Raw genomic sequence first — 21352 nt, forward strand, 5'->3', positions numbered from 1 at the left:
TTAAGAGCAGTCACTCTCACCTCACCTCTGGAGTTCAGCTTTCTTTTCCTGTTTGGGCTAACGCTGTAATGAGGCTGAGTAAACCTGGGGGTACCAAACTGAGCATTAATGAGCAGGTTATTGCTAAATAAGTGCTGATTGAAAGCACTATTGCAATTTTACATTGTCAGGTAGATGCCAGTGTTGTAGCTGTCCTGGAACAGCTTGGCTAGGAGCAGCAAGTTCTGGATTGGATTGGATTGGATTTTGTTTATTGTCACGTGTACCAAGATAGAGTGAAAAGTATTTTTCTGCAAGCAGCTCAACTGCAAGTACCTGAAAAGAAAGGGATATAAAACAAAATACATAGTAGGGCAACACAAGGTACACAATGTAACTACATAACACCGGCATCGGGTGAAGCGTACAGGGGTGTAGTGTTAATGAGGTCAGTCCATAAGAGGGTCATTTAGGAGTCTGGTAACAGCGGGGAAGGAGCTGTTTTGAGTCTGTGCGTGTTCTCAGACTTTTGTATCTCCTGCCCGATGGAAGAAGTTGGAAGGGTGAGTAAGCCGGGTGGGAAAGGTCTTTGATTATGCTGCCCGCTTGCCCCAGGAAGTTTAAATGGTGTCAATGGATGGGAGGCAGGTTCATGTGATGGACTGGGCTGTGTTCACGCCTCTCTGAAGTTTCTTGCGGTCTTTGGCCGAGCAGGGTCCATGGCTGTGATGCCACCAGATAGGATGCTTTTTATGGTGCATCTGTAAAGGTTGGTGAGAGTTAACGTGGACATGCCAAATTTCCTTAGTTTCCTGAGGAAGTATAGGTGCTGTTGTGCTTTCTTGGTGGTAGCATTGGCATGGGTGGACCAGGACAGATTTTTGGAGATGTGCCCCCCTAGGAATTTGAAACTGCTAACCATCTCCACCTCGGCCCCAGTGAAGTTGACAGGGGAGTGTACAGTACTTTGCTTTCTGAAGTCAATGACCAGCTCTTTAGTTTTGCTGGCATTGAGAGAGAGATTGTTGTCGCTGCACCACTCCACTAGGTTCTCAATCTCCCTCCTGTATTCTGACTCGTCGTTATTCGAGATCCGGCCCACTACAGTCGTATCATCAGCAAACTTGTAGATGGAGTTGGAACCAAGTTTTGCCACGCAGTCGTGTGTGTACAGGGAGTATAGTAGGCGGCTAAGTATGCAGCCTTGTGGGGCCCCAGTATTGAGGACTATTGTGAAGGAGGTGTTGTTGTTTACTCTTACTGATTGTGGTCTGTTGGTTAGAAAATCAAGGATCCAGTTGCAGAGTGAGGAGCCAAGCCCTAGGTTTTGGAGCTTTGAAATGAGCTTGGCCGGGGTTATGGTGTTGAAGGCGGAGCTGCAGTCAATAAATAGGAGTCTGATGTAGAAGTCCTTGTTGTCGAGATGCTCTAGGGATGAGTGTCGGGCAGGGAGATGGCGTCTGCTGTGGACCGATTGTGGTGGTGTGCAAATTGCAGTGAATGAAGGCATTCTGGGAGTATGGAGGTGATGCGCTTCATGACCAACCTCTCGAAGCATTTCATTACGACTGAAGTCAGAGCCACCGGACAGTAGTCATTGAGGCACATTGCCTGTTTTTTCTTTGGCACCCGTATAATGGCGGTCTGCTTGAAGCAGCTGGGGACCTTGGAGCAGAGTAGGGACAGGTTAACGATGTCAGCTTGTATGCTGAGAGAAGGATCGCCGTCTTATGGTCTTATTTCCCAAAGTGCGGTCGGGGGATGGAGTGGTAGGGCCCTTGATTTTTGAGTAGCAGTGGCCAAAAATGTTGTCACCCCTGGTGGGACAAGTGATGTGCTGGTGAACTTTGGCAGTACACTCTTGAGGTTGGCCTTGTTGAAGTCCCTGGCCATGATGAACAAGGCCTCCGGGTGTTCTGTTTTGTCGTTGTTTATAACAGTTCGTCCAGTGCCTTCTTCTCTTCTGCCTGGGGTGGGACGTAGACCGCTGTGATAATGGCTGAAGTGAACTCATGTGGAAGATAGTATGGGCGGCACTTCATGGTCAGGTATTCCAGGTCCGGAGAGCAGCAGGTCGCCAGGGTCGCCCATCCAAGCACCAGTTCTGGAGCACAAATCATCACGACTATTGCTGGAATATTGTCAGGGCCCATAGCCTTTGCTGTATCCAGTGCCTTCAGCCTTTTCTTGATAAGGGGTGAATCAAATTGGGTGAAGACTTGCATCTGTGCTGCTGGGGAACTCTGGAGGAGACCGAGATGGATCATCCACTCGGCACTTCAGGTTGAACATTGTAACAAATGCCTCAACTGAGCTTATATCTGGCCAATGGTTGTGGAATCGCTAGGCTCTGGCTATCACTTGGTGCTTATGCTGTTTGGCATGCAATTAGTCCTGTATTGTAGCTCCACCAGGTTGGCACCTCATTTTTAGGTATGCCTGGTGTTGCTTCTGGCATGCCCTCCTACTCTTTTCATTGAACAAGGATTGATCCCCTGGCTAGATGGTAATGGTAGAGTGGGGGATATGCAGCTATGAAGTTACAGATTGTGGTTCATGGATGCCCATTCTTGATTTGTTCGAAGTCTATCCCATTTAGCACAGTGGTAATTCTGCACAATACAATGGAGGGTCCATAATGTGAAGACAAGACTTGGTCTCCAAAAGGACTGTGTGGTGGCCACTCCTACCAATACTGTCATGGACAGATACATCTTCGGCAGGCAGGTTGGTGAGGGTGAAGCCTTTCCCTCTTCTTGGTTCCCTCTGCCACAGATCCAGTCTGGCAGCTATGTCCTTTAGGAACCTGCCATCTCGGTCAGTAATGGTGCTACCGAGCCACTCTTGGTAATTGACATTTTATGCCCTTGCCACTTAGTGTTCAACATGAAGGAATACTGATTCATCAGCTGAAGAGGGAGGGTGGGGGTGGGGGCGTTGAGGTGCATAGTAATTAGCAGGATGTTTCCTTGCCCATGTTTGACCTGATGTAATGGACTTCATAGAGTCCAGAGTCAATGTTGAGGACTCCTAGGGCAACACCTTCCCGATGCATACCACTATGCTGCCAGCTCTGCCAGGAATGGTGGTGTCAGGGCAGCGCAGTGGCGCAGTTGTTAGCATTGCTGCCTCACGCAGCCGAGGACCCAGGTTCAATCCCGGCCCCGGGTCACTGTCCGTGTGGAGTTTGCACATTCTCACCTATGTCTGTGTTGGTCTCACCCCCACAACCCAAAAAGATGTGCAGGATAGGTGGATTGGGCACGCTAAATTGCCCCTTAATTGGGTACTCTAAATTTATTTTTTTTAAAAGGAATGGTAGTGTTTCGGACATTATCTGTAAGGTATGATTCTGTGAGTATGACTATGTCAAGCTGTTGCTTGACTGGTCTGTGAGACAGCTCTCCCAATTTTAGCACCAGATCCTCAGATGTTACTCAGGGCAAATTTGCAGGGTCATTTCTCATCCCTAAGTCAATGCAGGTCATCCGTCCGGTTTCATTCCTTTTTGTAGATTTCGTAGTTGATGGATACAACTGAATTTAACCATTTCAGAGGGCATTTAAGATTCAATCACACGACTGTGGATCTGGAGCCACATGTAAGCTGGACAAGGTAGATTTCCTTCCCTAAAGGATATTCGTGAACCAAATGGGTTTTTACAGCAATGATTTCATGATCATCATTAGACTCAGATATTTTATTGAATTCAAATTTCATCACTGAGATTCGAACCCAGGTCTCTGGTTTGCTAGTCCAGCGACAATACCACTATGCCAACACCTCTGCCATTAAAGGCAGGCAAAACAGCAATGTGATGCCTCTTAATTCATTGGAATTGAGTGATTTTGTAGCAAGGCTGGTTTAAAAAAGTGGCTGGATTTCTCTGGCCATTGGGATTCACAATGCCAGCGGGTTTCGCGGCAGCGTGGGGTGCTTCCAATGGGAAATCCCATTGACAAGCGGCTGGAGGATAGAATCCCATCGCCAGCGAACAAAGTATGCCCAAGAAACATGCGGCCGGGGCTCCGGAAAATCCTGCGTGCCCCGGGGGACCGGTAAATCCTGCCCAAGTGTGGGAATTCAGTAAGATTGAATTGCCTTTTCAGTGGTGTGGTTAGCTCAATTTATGGAAAAAGCAGGAATGCATTGAGTACTTGCAGGCTAAAAAATAAATTTAGGGTTGCTGATAATCTCAAGCTGAAACACAACTGCCCATTTGTAAGCACTTTGTATTTGCAGTGTGTTATAAAATGGTATTTAATGCTCACAAGAGGTGCATGTTAGCATACTGAATGATGCAAGGGTAGTTGTGCAATGACATTCCTTTTCATGCTGAAGTCAGCAAGATCAAAAAATGAGTAGTGGGATGGAGTCCTGACTGAGGGACAGTTTCTTGGATATATACTGATAAAAGGAACAAAGGTACATTTCAATGGGGTTTCATCTTTACATCCAGTATTTCCAGAGGAAAGGCTGTGACATATAATTGTGTATTTTTTTGTAAGTCCTCCCTCGAGTATTCCTTTGATGTGTGTTGGCAAAACGGCTGTCATTCTGTTTGTGATCAAGATGCATGGTTTTAGATTTCACAAGCAGATGATCAATGATGGCTGTTAACTTAGACAAACTTTCAAATAAGTTCATGAGTATTTTGTTTCTTTTCCCTTCCCAAGCTCTGGCAACTCACTCTCTCTCTCCCTTTAAAATCACCTCAAAACCCATCTCAACATTACTTCTAATCTGTCCTTCATCGTGCAGGCACGTGCCTTCCATAGGTTGCTGAAGCATTTTGGTTTTTACATTGAAGCGATGATATTAGATGAAAATAATTGTATTGACTGGCAACCTGAGATGCTGCCCTTTAATTGGCAAAAACCTGGCTAGTGCAAGAGCAGCTAAGTGAGGGTCATTAGTGTCATCCTGTAAGAGTTTGGCAGTGAACAAAGTAATTAAGCTGTTGCTCTAAGTGCCATGTCTCTCGTTTTTGACTAGGATGAATCTACGGGAGAGATTACCTTCTACATGAAAGGGGCTGATGTGGTCATGACGGGAATTGTTCAGTATAATGACTGGCTTGAGGAAGAGGTATGTAACGTTCCTCATTTATTTCTTCACTCGTTCAAAGGGAGTTTCTCGGATCAGGTCCTACAGTCTCTGGACCGCAACATATTTGAGCACAAATATCCTCTCGTGTATTTTTAGAAACAATAAAAAGTGACCAAACTGGATGCCATTGTGCTCTTTATTATTTATAAAGGGAGTTTGCTGACAGTGTAGCCTCAGTTTTAATTTCTACACCTGAAAGATATAGGGCAGGCAGGAGGTTAAAGTCGAGTTGGGGGAGAGTTAATCTTGTCTCCAGCTTCAAACTGCGCTCCTGTCCGTTGCCACCCAACCCTTTGGTCAGTGATGACAGCAGTAAGACACGGGCCTCAGAAATAGGTAAGAGGTGAGATGTCATGTCAACACATGTCTGTGCAAGAGTTGCTAGAGGTACATGGTTGCAAACAAGATTTAAAAACAAAATTTAGAGTACCCAATTCATTTTTCCAATTGAGGGGCAATTTAGTGTAGCCAATCCACCTACCCTGCACATCTTTGGGTTGTGGGGATGAGACACATGCAAACACGGGGAGAATGTGCAAAACCCACACGGACAGTGACCCAGAGCCAGGATTGAACCTGGGACCTCAGTGCCGTGAGGCAGCAGTGCTAACCACTGCTCCACCGTGCTGTCCAGTTGCAAACAAGATTGAGACCAGAAGAGGCTCAGAACATTTAGTAAAATTAATTATTTTATTGCTTTCCTTGTGGCAGATGATGAGCAGGGGTTCAGCGCCCCATTAAACCACCCCAAGCTTTACATTTCCATCCCCTAATTGCAGTTGTGTCCGCCAACGCTGCCTTCATGCTCAGGCTGTTATCTTGGGCTTCTGGCAGCAGCCTCATGCTGCTTACAATCTGGTAGCTGGCCACTGATTGGATAGTGATGTCCACTGGGTTAGGGTGGGAGACCAACTGTCCAACATCTAAATGAAGCCTGAGACTAAACTTTCACTGGCCTCCTGTGACACTGTGATGTGAAATTGCTGCTCACCACATAACCCACACAATCTGTATTAGCAAGGGTGTCTTGAGTTCAAATTCACCAACGGCCTGCTGCGTGAGGAGCAAGAGATTATTTGGAACTGACACCCAGCACAGAAATAACATGGGATGAATTCTCCATCGGCCGATGCCGGAAGCGGGAAACACGATTGGGCAGAAAATCGGTTTTGAAGCTGAAATTGTGGTGGGCGCTGGTTTCATGCCAAATTGCAATCCTCTGGTGCCTTGATAGCGACGTCAATGCACTCCAGAACGCAAGTACAGTAAGCGCCGTGTAATGACTTAGGCCAGTCCTTTGAGATTAGTCAATTAGAATATGAGTTCCCTGATTAGTGGCCCAATGAGGGAACCCCTTTCTCTGTATATAACAGGGAGTGTCAGATCCTCTGCGCTCCCAGTGTAGACTGCAAGCTGAATGCACCTGGTTGTTCGGCTGGTGGTTTTGTAAATAAAAAGATGGGACTTCTGCCTCCGTGAACTTATACACGCCGTTGGCATATCATTAGCGGGCCTGACCCGGTATTCTCCAAGGCCTCTGCGATGCTCCGCCTCTGATGGGGCGAATTTCCAATGGCGAGGTTTACTTGTGCTGTTAAAAATCATGAAGCAGGTGCCATAGCTGCTGAGGGAGCGAGAGGCGGTGCGGAAAGTGTCCAACCTCGCCATAGTTTGCTGACTGTTATTCCCCAGGCTGAGGGGCTTCTGTCAGGGCCGGGCAAGTTGCGGGGGGTGGCCAGGAGGTGGGATGTGGTGTTGAGGTGGATGGGCATGGAACATCATTGCCGCAGTTGGCAAGGCAGCCATGCAGCTGCGCACACCATTAACTGCCCACTGTGAACCTAGGGCCATAGGTCGTATGGGTGTCCCCCAGGGCACCCCCTTGGTGCCCTCTGGCTCCAGCCAACCCATACGCGGGGTGGGTGCGCTCCAGCGCAACCAGTGCGATCTTGTTGGCTGGATTGAGTGTGTCTGTAGAATGTAATATGTATATGTGACTGCAGCTTGTCAGCCTCCCGAGTGTCAATCACGGACTTGGCGAATCCCGCCCCGGTTCTCATTGGAATCGATTGTGTTCCACGTGCTATTGGTGCTAGCCCCTCCACGGTCGCTGAATCAGTACAGGTACAGCGCCACGTTTGCTGTCATGGAAGTCCACAAACCCTGCCCCAGCGTCAACACTTAGTCTCAGTAACGGAGAATCTCACCGACGATATTTAGCACTTAGGGCTTGGAAAGAGCTGATGATACTTTGTAGGAACAAGTCTTGAGCAATCTCTGATTTTTCCCCAAAATGTTTGCATTGAATCACACTCCGAGATAGTAATCTTTTGAAGAGATGCACAAATTCATACTAATCAAAGACTTGCTAGAAGAAATGTAAATGATTTTTTTCATAAGCTCTTTGTACATATTATAACCTGTCAGAAACAGAAGCGCGATCTACCGGCCGCCTCAGGCCGCAATCAGAGCGTGACACAGCTGGTTGTTTCCAGGAGAGGCCTCCCCCGACGGCCGTTACACGTCTCACAGATCGTGAGATCTAACCAGATCTTGCGAGATGTTGTGATCTTGAATGGGACCCAGTCTCGCAAGGCTAAGTGAGTTTATAAAAAAACACTTAGCTGTGCTCACGCTGGATTTAATGGCCGCCCGGCATCTACAGGTCTCATTGAGGAGACCTCAACCAGGCGCCATTCAGTACTGGTCTCCACAAAAGGGAGTTTTGTAGAAGGGTACCTTGGGTGGGGGTGGGGGGGGTCTCCCTGGCGATCAGAGGCACCCAGGTGGTCGGCCTCCAGGCATGGTGGCACCCTGGCACTACAGGTGCCACCCTGGCATCTTGGCACTGCCAGCCTGGCACCCTGTCAGTACCACCCTGGCAGTGCCACACGGGTGCCAGCCTGGCATTTCCAGGGTGCACAGGTGGCACTGCGAGCCTAGCAGAGGCACTGCCAGGCTGGCATTTTCCTGCGTCGGGATCAGGCCTGAGGGTGCCCTGCCCGTGTGATGTGGGAGGGGTGAGGGGGGGGGGGGGGATGTATTCGATGACTCTCTTCGGGCACTGGGGGCCTCGGGGGTTGAATCGGGGGGGTCGAGAGACCAGGGCATCGTTTAAAAATGGCAACCCGATCTCTTCCTTCACCGAGCTCTGTGCAGGAAATGATGCTGTGTAAGGCCTCGGGGTGGGGTGGGGGGGGGGGGGGGGTCTCCCTGCCGGGGCACTAAAAAAAACAGAATACCTCTAATTCTGTCCAGAATAGACTATGTTTTGGTAAAGAATGAATGTAAAAAATCTGATTTGTTTATATTATTCTGATTACTGTTTGATTACAGTGTGGCAACATGGCCAGAGAGGGACTTCGAGTTCTGGTTGTTGCCAAAAAGTCCCTAACAGAAGAGCAGTACCAAGATTTTGAGGTAGGGGGGGGGGGATTGTGGGTGTTGGTGTAACTTAATTAGTTGGGAAATCTCGATTTTCCGACAGAGGGTTGAGGTGCCTCACACCGGCCCATGACGGGTTCCTACCTGTAATACATTTGCATAACATGAATATTCATTGGTGTAAAATTTATTTTAATTAAGGCCTACCTTCAAGATGCACACATAGAAAGGAGGGCCAGCTAGCCTGCAAATTCAGCCATGACCCGAAGAGTGACAAGTACAACACTGGACATAAACATTCACCTAACGCAAACATTCAATTGAGAGTGAACATAAAAAGCACAACTTTGTTTCTTTCACAATGAAGGAAACATCCCTAACTGTAGCTGCCAATGTATGCCAGCTGTAAAGTGAGCCAGTATGTTTAACTCTGACTAAGCTAGTCTTAACAAGAAATTGATGCTGCATATATGACTAAAGTGAAACCAATGTAATGAGAAATATTTACAAGTGAAATTTAATTTTAAGAATACATCAATGCCACCTTTTATGCTCTCTGTAAGTCTTATGTTAATGACAATAGAGTTGGGCAGTAACATTGTGGCTGCAATGGAAAGCCTCCCTGTTTGATCAGGAGGCCCTTTAAAAGCCCACTGGTACTGCTGTATTGCCAGCTGAGGGTGGTTTCCACCACCCCTTGATCGCATGTGTCTATATTTTCCATGCGCACTGCGGCACTTTATATTTTAATTGTAATTGCGTGGGAAACAGGAAAAAGCAGGAGACCAGAAGTGGCACATGCTTGCGTTATGTCATTGGGAATGGCCTCCGAACAAAATTCACTCCCCTCCCTCCCATGATCTCTATTTCAATTTTTAAATTAAAATATTACCCTCAATGGCTGAGCAGCTTTAGTCAGTGGATGGAGAGGGTCTCAGGGTAGATGTCAATTTATGCAGGCTCGCAATTCAAGAGCTAAAACTCATGGATAAAAGCAAATTACTGCGGATGCTGGAATCTGAAACGAAAGAGAAAATGCTGGTAAATCTCAGCAGGTCTGGCAGCATCTGTAGGGAGAGAAAAGAGCTAATGTTTCGAGTCCGATGACTCTTTGTCAAAGCTTTGCCAGAGTCATCGGACTCGAAACGTTAGCACTTTTCTCTCCCTACAGATGCTGCCAGACCTGCTGAGATTTTCCAGCATTTTCCCTTTCGTTAAAACCTCATGCCCTGAGTTAGGGAGAGGGACATTTTTCTTTTAACCAATTTTCCAACCCCTGAATGTGATCGAGAAACCAGTAATGAAAATGTATAAATGTGATGTTGGGTGCAGAAGGCTCAGCTATGATGTCCCATGCTGTCAAGACTCATGTGATAATATCCATTTAGTCAGATACCAAAGGACACTCATGGAACTGTGCTCTGTCTAGGTGCAAATGTCTTGGAAGAGAGAAAGAAAATTGATTATTTTTTTAAAATCACTTCATTCACTAGACTAAGTTGTATCAAAATTACCAGGCTGCTTTATTGTGGAATTAAATGAATGGAAAAAATGTCTCTCTTTCAGACTCGTTACAATCAAGCAAAACTGAGTGTGCATGATCGGTCATTGAAAGTGGCAACTGTGATTGAGAGTTTGGAGATGGAAATGGAGCTCCTTTGCCTAACCGGAGTTGAGGACCAGCTACAAGTTGATGTCAGGCCTACTCTGGAGATGCTGAGAAATGCTGGGATAAAGGTAAAAAAACAATGTCCCCATGGACAGCAGAGCCAAGATTTTGTCATGGATGACTAAGAAAGATGCCCACTTTATATTGTAATTTTGAAATTTTATTTGTAGTTGTGGAAACTTTTTGTCAGTGAAGGCCATGTAGAGGGTGTAGGGAAGGCAGTGGCAAAGTGATATTGTCGCTGGACTAGTAATCCAGAGACTCAGAGTCATGCTTTGGGGACCCAGGTTCGAATCCCGCAAGAACAGATGGTGAAATTTGAATTCAATAAAAAAAATCTGGAATTAAGACCAGGAAACCTTTATCGATTGTCGTAACAACCCACCTGGTTCACTAATGTCCTTTGGGGAAGGAAATCGGTCGAACTTAGCTGGTCTAGCCTACATGTGACTCCAGATCCACAGCAATGTGGTTAGAACATACAGTGCAGAAGGGGGCCATTCGGCCCATAGAGTTTGCACCGACCCACTTAAGCCCTCACTTCCTCCCTCTCCCCGTAACCCAATAACCCCTCCGAACCTTTTAGGTCACTAAGGGCAGTTTATCATGGTAAATCCACCTAACCTGCACGTCTTTGGACTGTGGAAGGAAACCGGAGCACCTGGAGGAAACCCACGCAGACACGGGGCGAACGTGCAGACAGTGACCCAGCAGGGAATCGAACCTGGGACCCTGGTGCTATGAAGCCACAGTGCTATCCACTTGTGCTACCGTGCTGCCCATGGTAGCACAATTCTTAAATTATTCTTAAATGCCAGGGGTGGCAAATAAATGCTGGTCCAGCCAGCAACATCCATATCCCATGAATGAATAATTAAAAAAATAAAAAATAAAAAATGTACTTAGCTGGCTTCAGTGGATGGGTTGGAAGAACTGGGGTTGTTCTCCTTACAGCAGAGAAGGTTAGGAGGATTTTTGATTGTGGTATTCAAAACCATGGGAGTCTAGGCTGAGTAGTGTGAGAGAGAGGAACTCTAGGAAGGGTTGAGAACCACAGTGCAATTAAGGTGATTGGCAAAAGAGCCAAAGGCGATATAAGGAAAAAATATTTTATAGAGTCAGTGGTTCTGATCTGAGTGCACTGCCTGAAAGAATAGTGGTGGCCAATTCAAACAAAGCTTTCAAAAGGGAATTAAATAAATATCTGAAGGGAAAATTTGTGCAGCAACGAGGAAAAGGTGGAGAAATGGATTGTTCAATCAGAGGACTGGCATGGATTCAACGAACTGCAAGCATTCTATAACCTAAAATGTAGGATAAAATTGATGTTATCCTGCACTCTCTGTGAGATTGTCTCCTGGATCAAGCTTTACAACTTGTGACTTAGGGCAAGATTTTCTGCCCTCCACCCCCACCACACGGCATGTTCTCGGTGACAGAGGCTGCTCGCCATTCGCTGCCAGTGGGATCTTCCAGTCCTGCCAATGTCTACAATGATTTGAGTGGCTTGCCCGTCCCGTCGTCAGGGAACCTGGCGTGGGGTGGGGCGAGGGGGGGTGTTCACCTTTGTGGGACCAGAAGATCCCGCCAGTGGGATGGGCCAGAAAATCCCATCCTAGTGTGCCCAGTAATCTCCTACATTGACGGCTTTTTTGCATTGATGTACGTAGAATGCTCACATCACAGAGGGAGGCTATTTAGCCCATTGTGTTCATGTTGGCTCTCTGTGGGAGTAACTCAGCTGCACCCACTCCCTGCCATTCCCCCCAAAACCCTGTGAATGTTCTCTGATCAGATAATTATCCAATTTGCTTCTGAAATCCAGGATTGAATGCGTTTCCACCCCATTCTCAGGTAGTGCATTCCAGATCCTGACCTCTTGCTGCATAAAACGTTTTTTCTGCATGTTGGGCGCGAATCTCCGGCCGCGTTGGGCTCTTGCTTGAATGCAACGTGGCCAGAAAATGCCGGGTGGGATTCTCCAGAGTCCCGTGAATCGTGGGAATCAGACCCAGCCCCAAATGGGCGTGACCGAATAACGCTCGCGGAAGTAAGTCGAAAACCTACTTATGACCAACCTGCGTGGGATCCACCGGCCTCCTTCGATTCTCTGGCCTCCCCAGGGAGGCTTCAGGCAGGTGCCGATCAGTGCTGGTCCACACAAATGTGGACCAGGCGAAACAACACACGGGGGGTCTCCTGGGCCATCGGTCACCCCAGTATGGTCAGGGTAAGTGCAGAGTGGCTCCCTAGCCCTCCCCCTGCAGTACGGGTACCTTGGCACTGCTCAGCGGGCACCTAGGCACTGCCACCCTGGCACTGCCAAGGAGCCCGGATGGCACTGCCAAGCCGGCATGAGCACTGCGTGGGTGCCAGGGTGGCGATGCTAGGTTGCCAGGGTGGCACTGCCAAGGGCCAGAGGGCGAAGCGGGCCATGCCCATAAAATGAGGATGGCGAAGGGAGTTTGAAGGGTGGGAGAGTGCAGGGCAGGTAAGACGGGGCCTCAGGGAGTTTGGGAGGGGGTGATGGGTGGGGGTCTGTTGCTCTTTAAAGTCGCCAATATGATGTTATATCCCAACAGCGTCGCCAATACTGTGGGTGTTTCTATTTCTCTTACTGAATCACAAGGCTTTCCCGTATATCGGTCAAATGACCACACAACCAGTTAGTCAGTTCAAGTTCAAAGATGGTTTATTTACACACAAGAGTTACTCCGACATACAAGCACAATATACTACAAGTTAAACTACACCGATCAGCTACAATAACCGAGACTTAACTTCAGGATGACCGGCACTGTGCAAGTGGATAAGGCCTTTATCTTAATCTCAGCATCGTGCTCACATATGCTCCCTCCACCTCCAGCGGACCCGTCGGGGCCTCCGATCCCATTAACGAGTGCAGCATCGTGCTCACATATGCCCCGACGTCCGCCCCTTCTACACCTTCGGGAAGACCAAGAATCCTTAAATTCTTCCTCCTCGCATTATTCTCCAGCACCTCGAGCCTTTCCACACACCTTTTGTGTTGTGCCTCGTGCATCTCTGTTTTCACCACCAGGCCCTGTATGTCGTCCTCATTCTCAGCAGCCTTTGCCTTCACGACCCGAAGCTCCTGCTCCTGGGTCTTTTGCTCCTCCTTTAGCCCCTCAATCGCCTGTAATATAGGGGCCAACAGCTCCTTCTTCATCTCCTTTTTAAGTTCTTCCACACAACGCCGCAGGAATTCTTGTTGGTCAGGGCCCCATATTAAACTGCCTCCTTCCGACGCCATCTTACTTTGTGCCTGCCTTCCTGGCCGCTGCTCTGGAGGATCCATCGCAATCCGGCCCCTTTCCTCTCCTTTTTCCATCCGTGTCCAGGGGGGATTCCCTTCTGGTTTACCGCACAGTGTTTGTAGCCGTTAAAATTGCCGTTGGGGCTCCTGTTAAGAGCCCAAAAGTCCGTTCCACCGGGAGCTGCCGAAAAGTGCGACTTAGCTGGTCATCGCCGCACCCGGAAGTCCTCACTTGTATTATCAACCTGACATCAGTCATATGAATCCCTTTTCTTCTTCATCTTTCTCTCAATCTCATTCATCATCCAGGGAGCTGTGTTTTTGCTTGTCCTCCCATTCCCCCTCATCAAAATGGACCTCAACTGTACCTGAACCATCTCAAAGAACAATACAGCACAGGAACAGACCCTTTGGCCCTCCAAGCCTGCACTGGCCACGATACCAATGTTTGCCAAAACCCTCAGCACTTCCTTGTGCCATATCCCTGTATACCCATCCTATCCATGTGTTTGTCAAGTTTCTGGCCAACCTTAGATTTAAATTTATGTTCTGTGCCATATTGCATCAGTGTTGACATTACTCATTGTCCCTAGTAATTTTACGCTGATTCTTCTAGGTGTGGATGCTCACTGGGGACAAACTTGAAACAGCAACTTGTACTGCAAAAAATGCACATCTGGTAACCAGAAACCAAGACATTCACACCTTCCGAACCGTAAGTGTTTCCAACATGATGTCATTGTCATTGTCTGCTGGATACCCAAATATCTGGACGGCATTGACCTCTACGATATTAAAAATCAAAAGCACTGGTTGAAACGGTTATGCCAATACCAGTCTTTCTTTCAACAAATGCGGTTGCAGATCTTGGAGGGGAAAAGTCAGATTTTAACTTTCTCGACTGCTGATGGTGCTAACGTTTGCCATGTATTGTGTTTCATAGATTTAAAACATTTTTTTTAGAGTAACCAATTCATTTTTTTTTTCCAATTAAGGGGCAATTTAGCGTGACCAATCCACTTAGCCTGCACATCTTTGGGTTGTGGGCAAAACCCACACAAACACGGGGAGAATGTGCAAACTTCACACGGACAGTGACCCAGAGCCGGGATCGAACCTGGGACCTCGGCACCATGAGGCATCAGGGCTAACACACTGTGCCACCGTGCTGCCCCCTATTGTTTCATAAATAATGATAGGTACCAGTGACCCCTTGCCCAACTAGTCATACTTTATCCCTAAACTGAAATGGTGTCTTGACAGCCTGACTATCAAAATAAATGTTGTTTTCCCAATCCAGCAGGGCTCAATGGATCGCAATCAGCAGCTGATGTTTCTTACTACTCCTGTACCCTTATCCTCCTCTGACCGCTGAAAGGCAGTGAAGCCAATCATTGTCCCTCACTGCTGCCATGCCTGAAATGTTCAATCAGTTTGATTCAGTAATACTCAAATGTATGAACCCAAAGACTGTGGCCACTCCAGCGTATAAGCTCAACAGATTGTAGAGTTATTACTGAGAGTGTGCTACATTTCAGCAGCTACCTCCAATTAGCTGAGATGTCTGTCGGCTCAGTTATGAAGTAGGCTGACCCGTTGAGCAACAACAGAGAACTCGCTGTTTGTAGAATGGGTACTTTGTAAAATACAACCATCTTGTGGGCACAGCAATGCAAAAACAAATCTCCAGGCCAGACACAATCCTTGGGTTGACTCTTTCCAAAAATGCGCAATGTTGGCTCAGGCGAGGAAACCTGTGTGAAGCTGTCGCACAACTGTCTTTTCTTGCCGTATTGAACGACATTCTGTGCGTTTTAAAAGGAGAAAGTAAGAGTCAGCTGCAGGGGGGGAGCCTAAAGACCCCGGCAAGGCCTGGAATCCCGAGATAGGGCACTCCGACCTCTGACTTAAATGCCTACATTTAAACGTGGCAGGGGGATGGGAACCGATGCAGGAAGTTGGAAGGTAGTAAAACAGGGACAGAAACAAAAGGCAGTAAGGGGGAAAGTGTAAGGCAGAGAAGACATAGTCAAAAATCAAAAAGGGCGACAGTATAAGGTACAGTGACTGAGGGAGCTCAGTGAATAGGACCAGGAACACTAAAAGGAATAAAACTAAAAGGAAGTGAAAACATGAATGGTAAGTGACACGGCGGGTTGTTACATGAAGATGTGGGGTGAAATTCTCCGGTATCGGCGCGATGTCCGCCGACTGGTGCCCAAAACGGCGCAAATCAGTCGGGCATCGCGCCGCCCCAAAGGTGCGGAATGCTCCGCATCTTGGGGGGCCGAGCCCCAACCTTAAGGGGCTAGGCCCGCGCCGGACTAATTTCCGCCCCGCCAGCTGGCGGAAAAGGCCTTTGGTGCCCCGCCAGCTGGCGCGGAAATGACATCTCCGGGTGGCGCATGCGCGGGAGCGTTAGGGGCCGCTGACGGCATTCCCGCACATGCGCAGTGGAAGGATTCTCTTCTGCCTCCGCCATGGTGGAGACCGTGGCAAAGGCGGAAGGAAATGAGTGCCCCCACGGCACAGGCCCGCCCGCGGATCGGTGGGCCCCGATCGCGGGCCAGGCCACCGCGGGGGCACCCCCCAGGGCCAGATCGCCCCACGCCCCCCCCTCCCCCCCCCCCCCCCCCCCCCCCAGGACCCCGGAGCCCGCCCGCGCCACCTTGTCCCGCCGGTAAGGTAGGTGGTTTAATCTATGCTGGTGGGACAGGCATTTTAGCAGCGAGACTTCGGCCCATCCGGGAAGGACAGAATGGATGGTAAGGGAGGTGGTGTAGCTCTGATATTTAAGGATGACATCCGGGCAACAGTAAGGGGTGACATCGGTGCTATGGAGGATACGGTTGAATCCATTTGGGTGGAAATCAGGAATAGTAAGGCGAAAAAGTCACTGATAGGAGTAGTCTATAGGCCACCAAACAGTAACATTATGGTGGGGCAGGCAACAAACAAAGAAATAACTGATGCATGTAGAAATGGTACAGCAGTTATCATGGGGGATTTTAATCTACATGTCGATTGGTTTAACCAGGTCGGTCAAGGCAGCCTTGAGGAGGAGTTTATAGAATGTATCTGCGATCTTTTCCTAGAACAGTATGTAATGGAACCTACGAGGAAACAAGTGGTCCTAGATCTGGTCCTGTGTAATGAGACAGGATTGATTCAGGATCTCATAGTTAGGGATCCTCTCGGAAGGAGTGATCACAATATGGTGGAATTTAAAATACAGATGGAGGGTGAGAAGGTAAAATCAAGCACTAGTGTTTTGTGCTTAAACAAAGGAGATTACAATGAGATGAGAGAAGAACTAGCTAAGGTAGACTGGGAGCAAAGACTTTATGGTGAAACAGTTGAGGAACAGTGGAGAACCTTCCAAGCGATTTTTCACAGTGCTCAGCAAAGGTTTATACCAACAAAAAGGAAGGACGGTAGAAAGAGGGAAAATCGACCGTGGATATCGAAGGAAATAAGGAAGAGTATGAAATTGAAGGAAAAAGCATACAAAATGGCAAAGATTAGTGGGAGACTAGAGGACTGGGAAATCTTTAGGGGGCAACAGAAAGCTACTAAAAAAGCTGTAAAGAAGAGTAAGATAGATTATGAGAGTAAACTTGCTCAGAATATAAAAACAGATAGTAAAAGTTTCGACTAATATATAAAACAAAAAAGAGTGGCTACGGTAAGTATTGGTCCTTTAGAGGATGAGAAGGGAGATTTAATAATGGGAGATGAGGAAATGGCTGAGGAACTGAACAGGTTTTTTGGGTCAGTCTTCACAGTGGAAGACACAAATAACATGCCAGTGACTGATGGAAATGAGGCTATGACAGGTGAGGACCTTGAGAGGATTGTTATCACCAAGGAGGTAGTGATGGGCAAGCTAATGGGGCTAAAGGTAGACAAGTCTCCTGGCCCTGATGGAATGCATCCCAGAGTGCTAAAAGAGATGGCTAGGGAAATTGCAAATGCACTAGTGATAATTTACCAAAATTCACTAGACTCTGGGGTGGTCCCGGCGGATTGGAAATTAGCAAACGTGACACCACTGTTTAAAAAATGAGGTAGGCAGAAAGCGGGTAATTATAGGCCAGTGAGCTTAACTTCGGTAGTAGGGAAGATGCTGGAATCTATCATCAAGGAAGAAATAGCGAGGCATCTGGATGGAAATTGTCTCATTGGGCAGACGCAGCATGGGTTCATAAAGGGCAGGTCGTGCCTAACTAATTTAGTGGAATTTTTTGAGGACATTACCAGTGCGGTAGATAATGGGGAGCCAATGGATGTGGTATATCTGGATTTCCAGAAAGCCTTTGACAAGGTGCCACACAAAAGTTGCTGCATAAGATAAAGAAGCATGGCATTAAGTGGCATGGATAGAGGATTGGTTAATTAATAGAAAGCAAAGAGTGGGGATTAATGAGTGTTTCTCTGGTTGGCAATCAGTAGCTAGTGGTCCCTCAGGGATCAGTGTTGGGCCCACAACTGTTCACAATTTACATAGATGATTTGGAGTTGGGGACCAAGGGCAATGTGTCCAAGTTTGCAGACGACACTAAGATAAGTGGTAAAGCAAAGAGTGCAGAGGATACTGGAAGTCTGCAGAGGGATTTGGATAGGCTAAGTGAATGGGCTAGGGTCTGGCAGATGGGATACAATGTTGACAAATGTGAGGTTATCCATTTTGGTAGGAATAACAGCAAAAGGGATTATTATTTAAATGATAAAATATTAAAACATGCTGCTGTGCAGAGAGACCTGGGTGTGCTAGTGCATGAGTCGCAAAAAGCTGGTTTACAGGTGCAACAGGTGATTAAGAAGGCAAATGGAATTTTGTCCTTCATTGCTAGAGGGATAGAGTTTAAGACTAGGGAGGTTATGCTGCAATTGTATAAGGTGTTAGTGAGGCCACACCTGGAGTATTGTGTTCAGTTTTGGTCTCCTTACTTGAGAAAGGACGTACTGGCACGGGAGGGTGTGCAGAGGAGATTCACTAGGTTAATCCCAGAGCTGAAGGGATTGGATTACGAGGAGTGGTTGAGTAGACTGGGATTGTACTCGTTGGAATTTAGAAGGATTAGGGGGGATCTTATAGAAACATGTGAAATTATGAAGGGAATAGATAGGATAGATGCGGGCAGGTTGTTTCCACTGGCGGGTGAAAGCAGAACTAGGGGGCATAGCCTCAAAATAAGCGGAAGTAGATTTAGGACTGAGTTTAGGAGGAACTTCTTCACCCAAAGGGTTGTGAATCTATGGAATTCCTTGCCCAGTGAAGCAGTAGAGGCTCCTTCATTAAATGTTTTTAAGATAAAGATAGATAGTTTTTTGAAGAATAAAGGGATTAAGGGTTATGGTATTCGGGCCAGAAAGTGGAGCTGAGTCCACAAAAGATCAGCCATGATCTCATTGAATGGTGGAGCAGACTCGAGGGGCCAGATGGCCTATTCCTGCTCCTAGTTCTTATGTTCTTAAATGAAAGGCACCCACCCCCCACACAGACATCAGGAACGCTCCGACTCCCAAGCATCAGGGCAGTCCCCACCATATTGCCAACATTGTGGTGGTCCCCCCCCCCCCCCCCCCCCCGCCAACCACAATGGCAAACACCCCCCACCCCCACAGGAATCGGGGTTCCCCCCCAAACACACATAAGGGGAACTCCCACAATGGGACCCCCCCCCCCAGAGGGCCCAGGGTGCCAGGACACTGCCCGGCCATTTGCCGCACTACCCCGGGCCTCTACGCCCCCCGTGTAGCCATCACGACTGCTTTTTGTTTTTGAAAACTAGTCGCGTTTCATGCCGGTGTTGTTTGACGCGACTGGGTGGGAAGATATGGAGTGGGTGGATGTTACGGAGTCAAGGTTGGTAAATAGATGTTAATTTATCACAATATATGGAAATGACTTTAAGCTGATCATGTCACTGGAGGGGGGACTGGGAATGCGGGGAAGTCAGTACCGGACAGTATGGTGGCGCAGTGGTTAGCACTGCTGCCTACGGCGGTGAGGACCAGGGTTCGATCTCGGCCCCGGGTCACTGTCTGTGTGGAGTTTGCACATTCTCCCCGTGTCTGCATGGGTTTCACCCCCACAACCCAAAGATGTGCAGGAAAGGTTGATTGGCCACACTAAATTGCCCCTTAATTGGAAAAAAATAAGGGGGTACTCTAAATTTAAAAAAAACTGAGATCTCACCAGCGTAAATCCTGTTATTGGCTGCTCATGATTTAGCAGCACATGATTCGTGCCTGCGGTCAATGGGGCAGCTGAATCGCAGCCCTTGTTTTAAAGTTCTAGTTTTTTACATTTTAAGCTTTGTCACTTTTGTTTTCAATTGCTACGAATATTGCAGTGAAGAAACTGGCCAAAGGCAGTTGAAAGCAATGTTTTCTTTCTTCCCTGCTTCCTCCCAATAAAACATTGCAGCTTATTTGTTACCTGAGCTGAAATGTAACTTCACGTGAATAAGAAATCAGTGGCTCACACTTCAAGCAAAAAGAATACTAGTGTGGAACATTTTTGGGTCCGTTATTTGCTAAGTAGTTGGCTTGACTTTTGTTCATTGTACTTTTCGACATAAATAAATACATAGTATATAATAAATATAGCCAAAGGAATGCAAAAACAAGACTCAAGTGTTTTCTGTATGTAGCTTCTGTTGTTGCCAATTCTCTCTCCCTCCTGAAGGTATTAATTCCTGCCAGGATACAGTTCTCTGGGTCCTGGTTGCCTTACATCATCATCCTCAAATGTCCGTATTCTTGGTATGAGCATTTTAGACACTAATCCGTACTGCTTCCAATGTGTTTATTTTCAGATAACCAATCGAGGAGAAGCTCACTTAGAGCTTAACGCTTTTCGAAGGAAACACGATTGTGCATTGGTCATATCTGGTGACTCACTAGAGGTGAGTATTTATCTCAGTGCTTCACATTTGGTAGATTTCTGTTTGTTTTCTTTTAATAATGCTAGGATTAGGGCACCATCTACCTCTGCAATATGGGTTTATTTCTGGTAGGTCATTTTGTTTTGCCCAATTCCCTCCTTTTTAGACCTTTAGATCTTGCTGGCAATATTAATTTACAGGCGGCAGGCAATATTCCTTTTGTACCTTAAACAAGCATTACTTCTTATGTTTGAGTCTGGACATTGGAGGCAAAGCCTGGCCGTATTCCTTCCAGTGGTCACAAGTTAATGTCATTTTCTCCATCAATCATGCTCGATTCCAGCAATGAAGTCTCGATGACCTAATTTAAATGTTCGTAAATGTCTGGCATTGAGCCATTTAACCACCCATGTAAATCCAATGGTGGTAGTGAACTGATCAGTATATCAAATTTCCGTTTAAGATCCCAGTAATAAGATTGCGTTTCAAATTTTCACCCTTTGTCAGTATTATTAGATTTTACTCCCCACCAGACAGATGTGGTAGCCTGGTATCAGGTGGGTACAATAGCTATTTTTCATGTTGCAACCTCTATTTATTGTGGAAATAAAACAAACGTAAGAGACACTGGGTGAAATTCTCCGTTTGGGAGACAATGGGCTGGATTCTCCAATTTTAAGGCTATGGCTGGGGCATGTGTCTGGTATTACGACCAAATCGTCGTTGGTGCCCCCGCGCCGATGTGGGGGCTAGCAGTCCTGCTATGTAAAACTCCCCCGCTTTGCCTGCAGATACGGATGGTGAATTGCCAGATCCATGGTCGCGCATGCACTACAACAACCTGCAGCGGTCGCGCCGTACAACATGGCGCAGGCCGTGCGCGGACTCGGCATGCCAGATAGTGCCGCACTGATCCCCCCCCCCCCCCCACCACCCCGGACCAGCCCCCCAGCCCCTGCCGAAGCCCCCGGCCAGCAGAGCGCCCCCCCCCCCCCCCCCGACTGTGGCGCCACTGAACACAGTCTGCAACCGCCATGCGAG

At 47.5% G+C, this 21352-nt stretch overlaps 1 protein-coding gene across 1 annotated transcript in view; it reads left to right on the plus strand.

The window, feature by feature from the left end:
- The window catches only part of atp9a (ATPase phospholipid transporting 9A), a 286828-nt gene that overhangs the window by 164181 nt on the left and 101295 nt on the right, over window positions 1–21352 (plus strand). The window contains exons 16-20 of the mRNA XM_072514714.1: window positions 4975–5067; window positions 8425–8508; window positions 10039–10209; window positions 14035–14133; window positions 20243–20332. Of these exons, the coding sequence (XP_072370815.1) occupies window positions 4975–5067; window positions 8425–8508; window positions 10039–10209; window positions 14035–14133; window positions 20243–20332 (537 nt within the window). The remainder of the gene's footprint in view (window positions 1–4974; window positions 5068–8424; window positions 8509–10038; window positions 10210–14034; window positions 14134–20242; window positions 20333–21352) is intronic.

This window comes from Scyliorhinus torazame, chromosome 8 (assembly GCF_047496885.1).
Source record: "Scyliorhinus torazame isolate Kashiwa2021f chromosome 8, sScyTor2.1, whole genome shotgun sequence".
Lineage (NCBI taxonomy): Eukaryota > Metazoa > Chordata > Chondrichthyes > Carcharhiniformes > Scyliorhinidae > Scyliorhinus > Scyliorhinus torazame.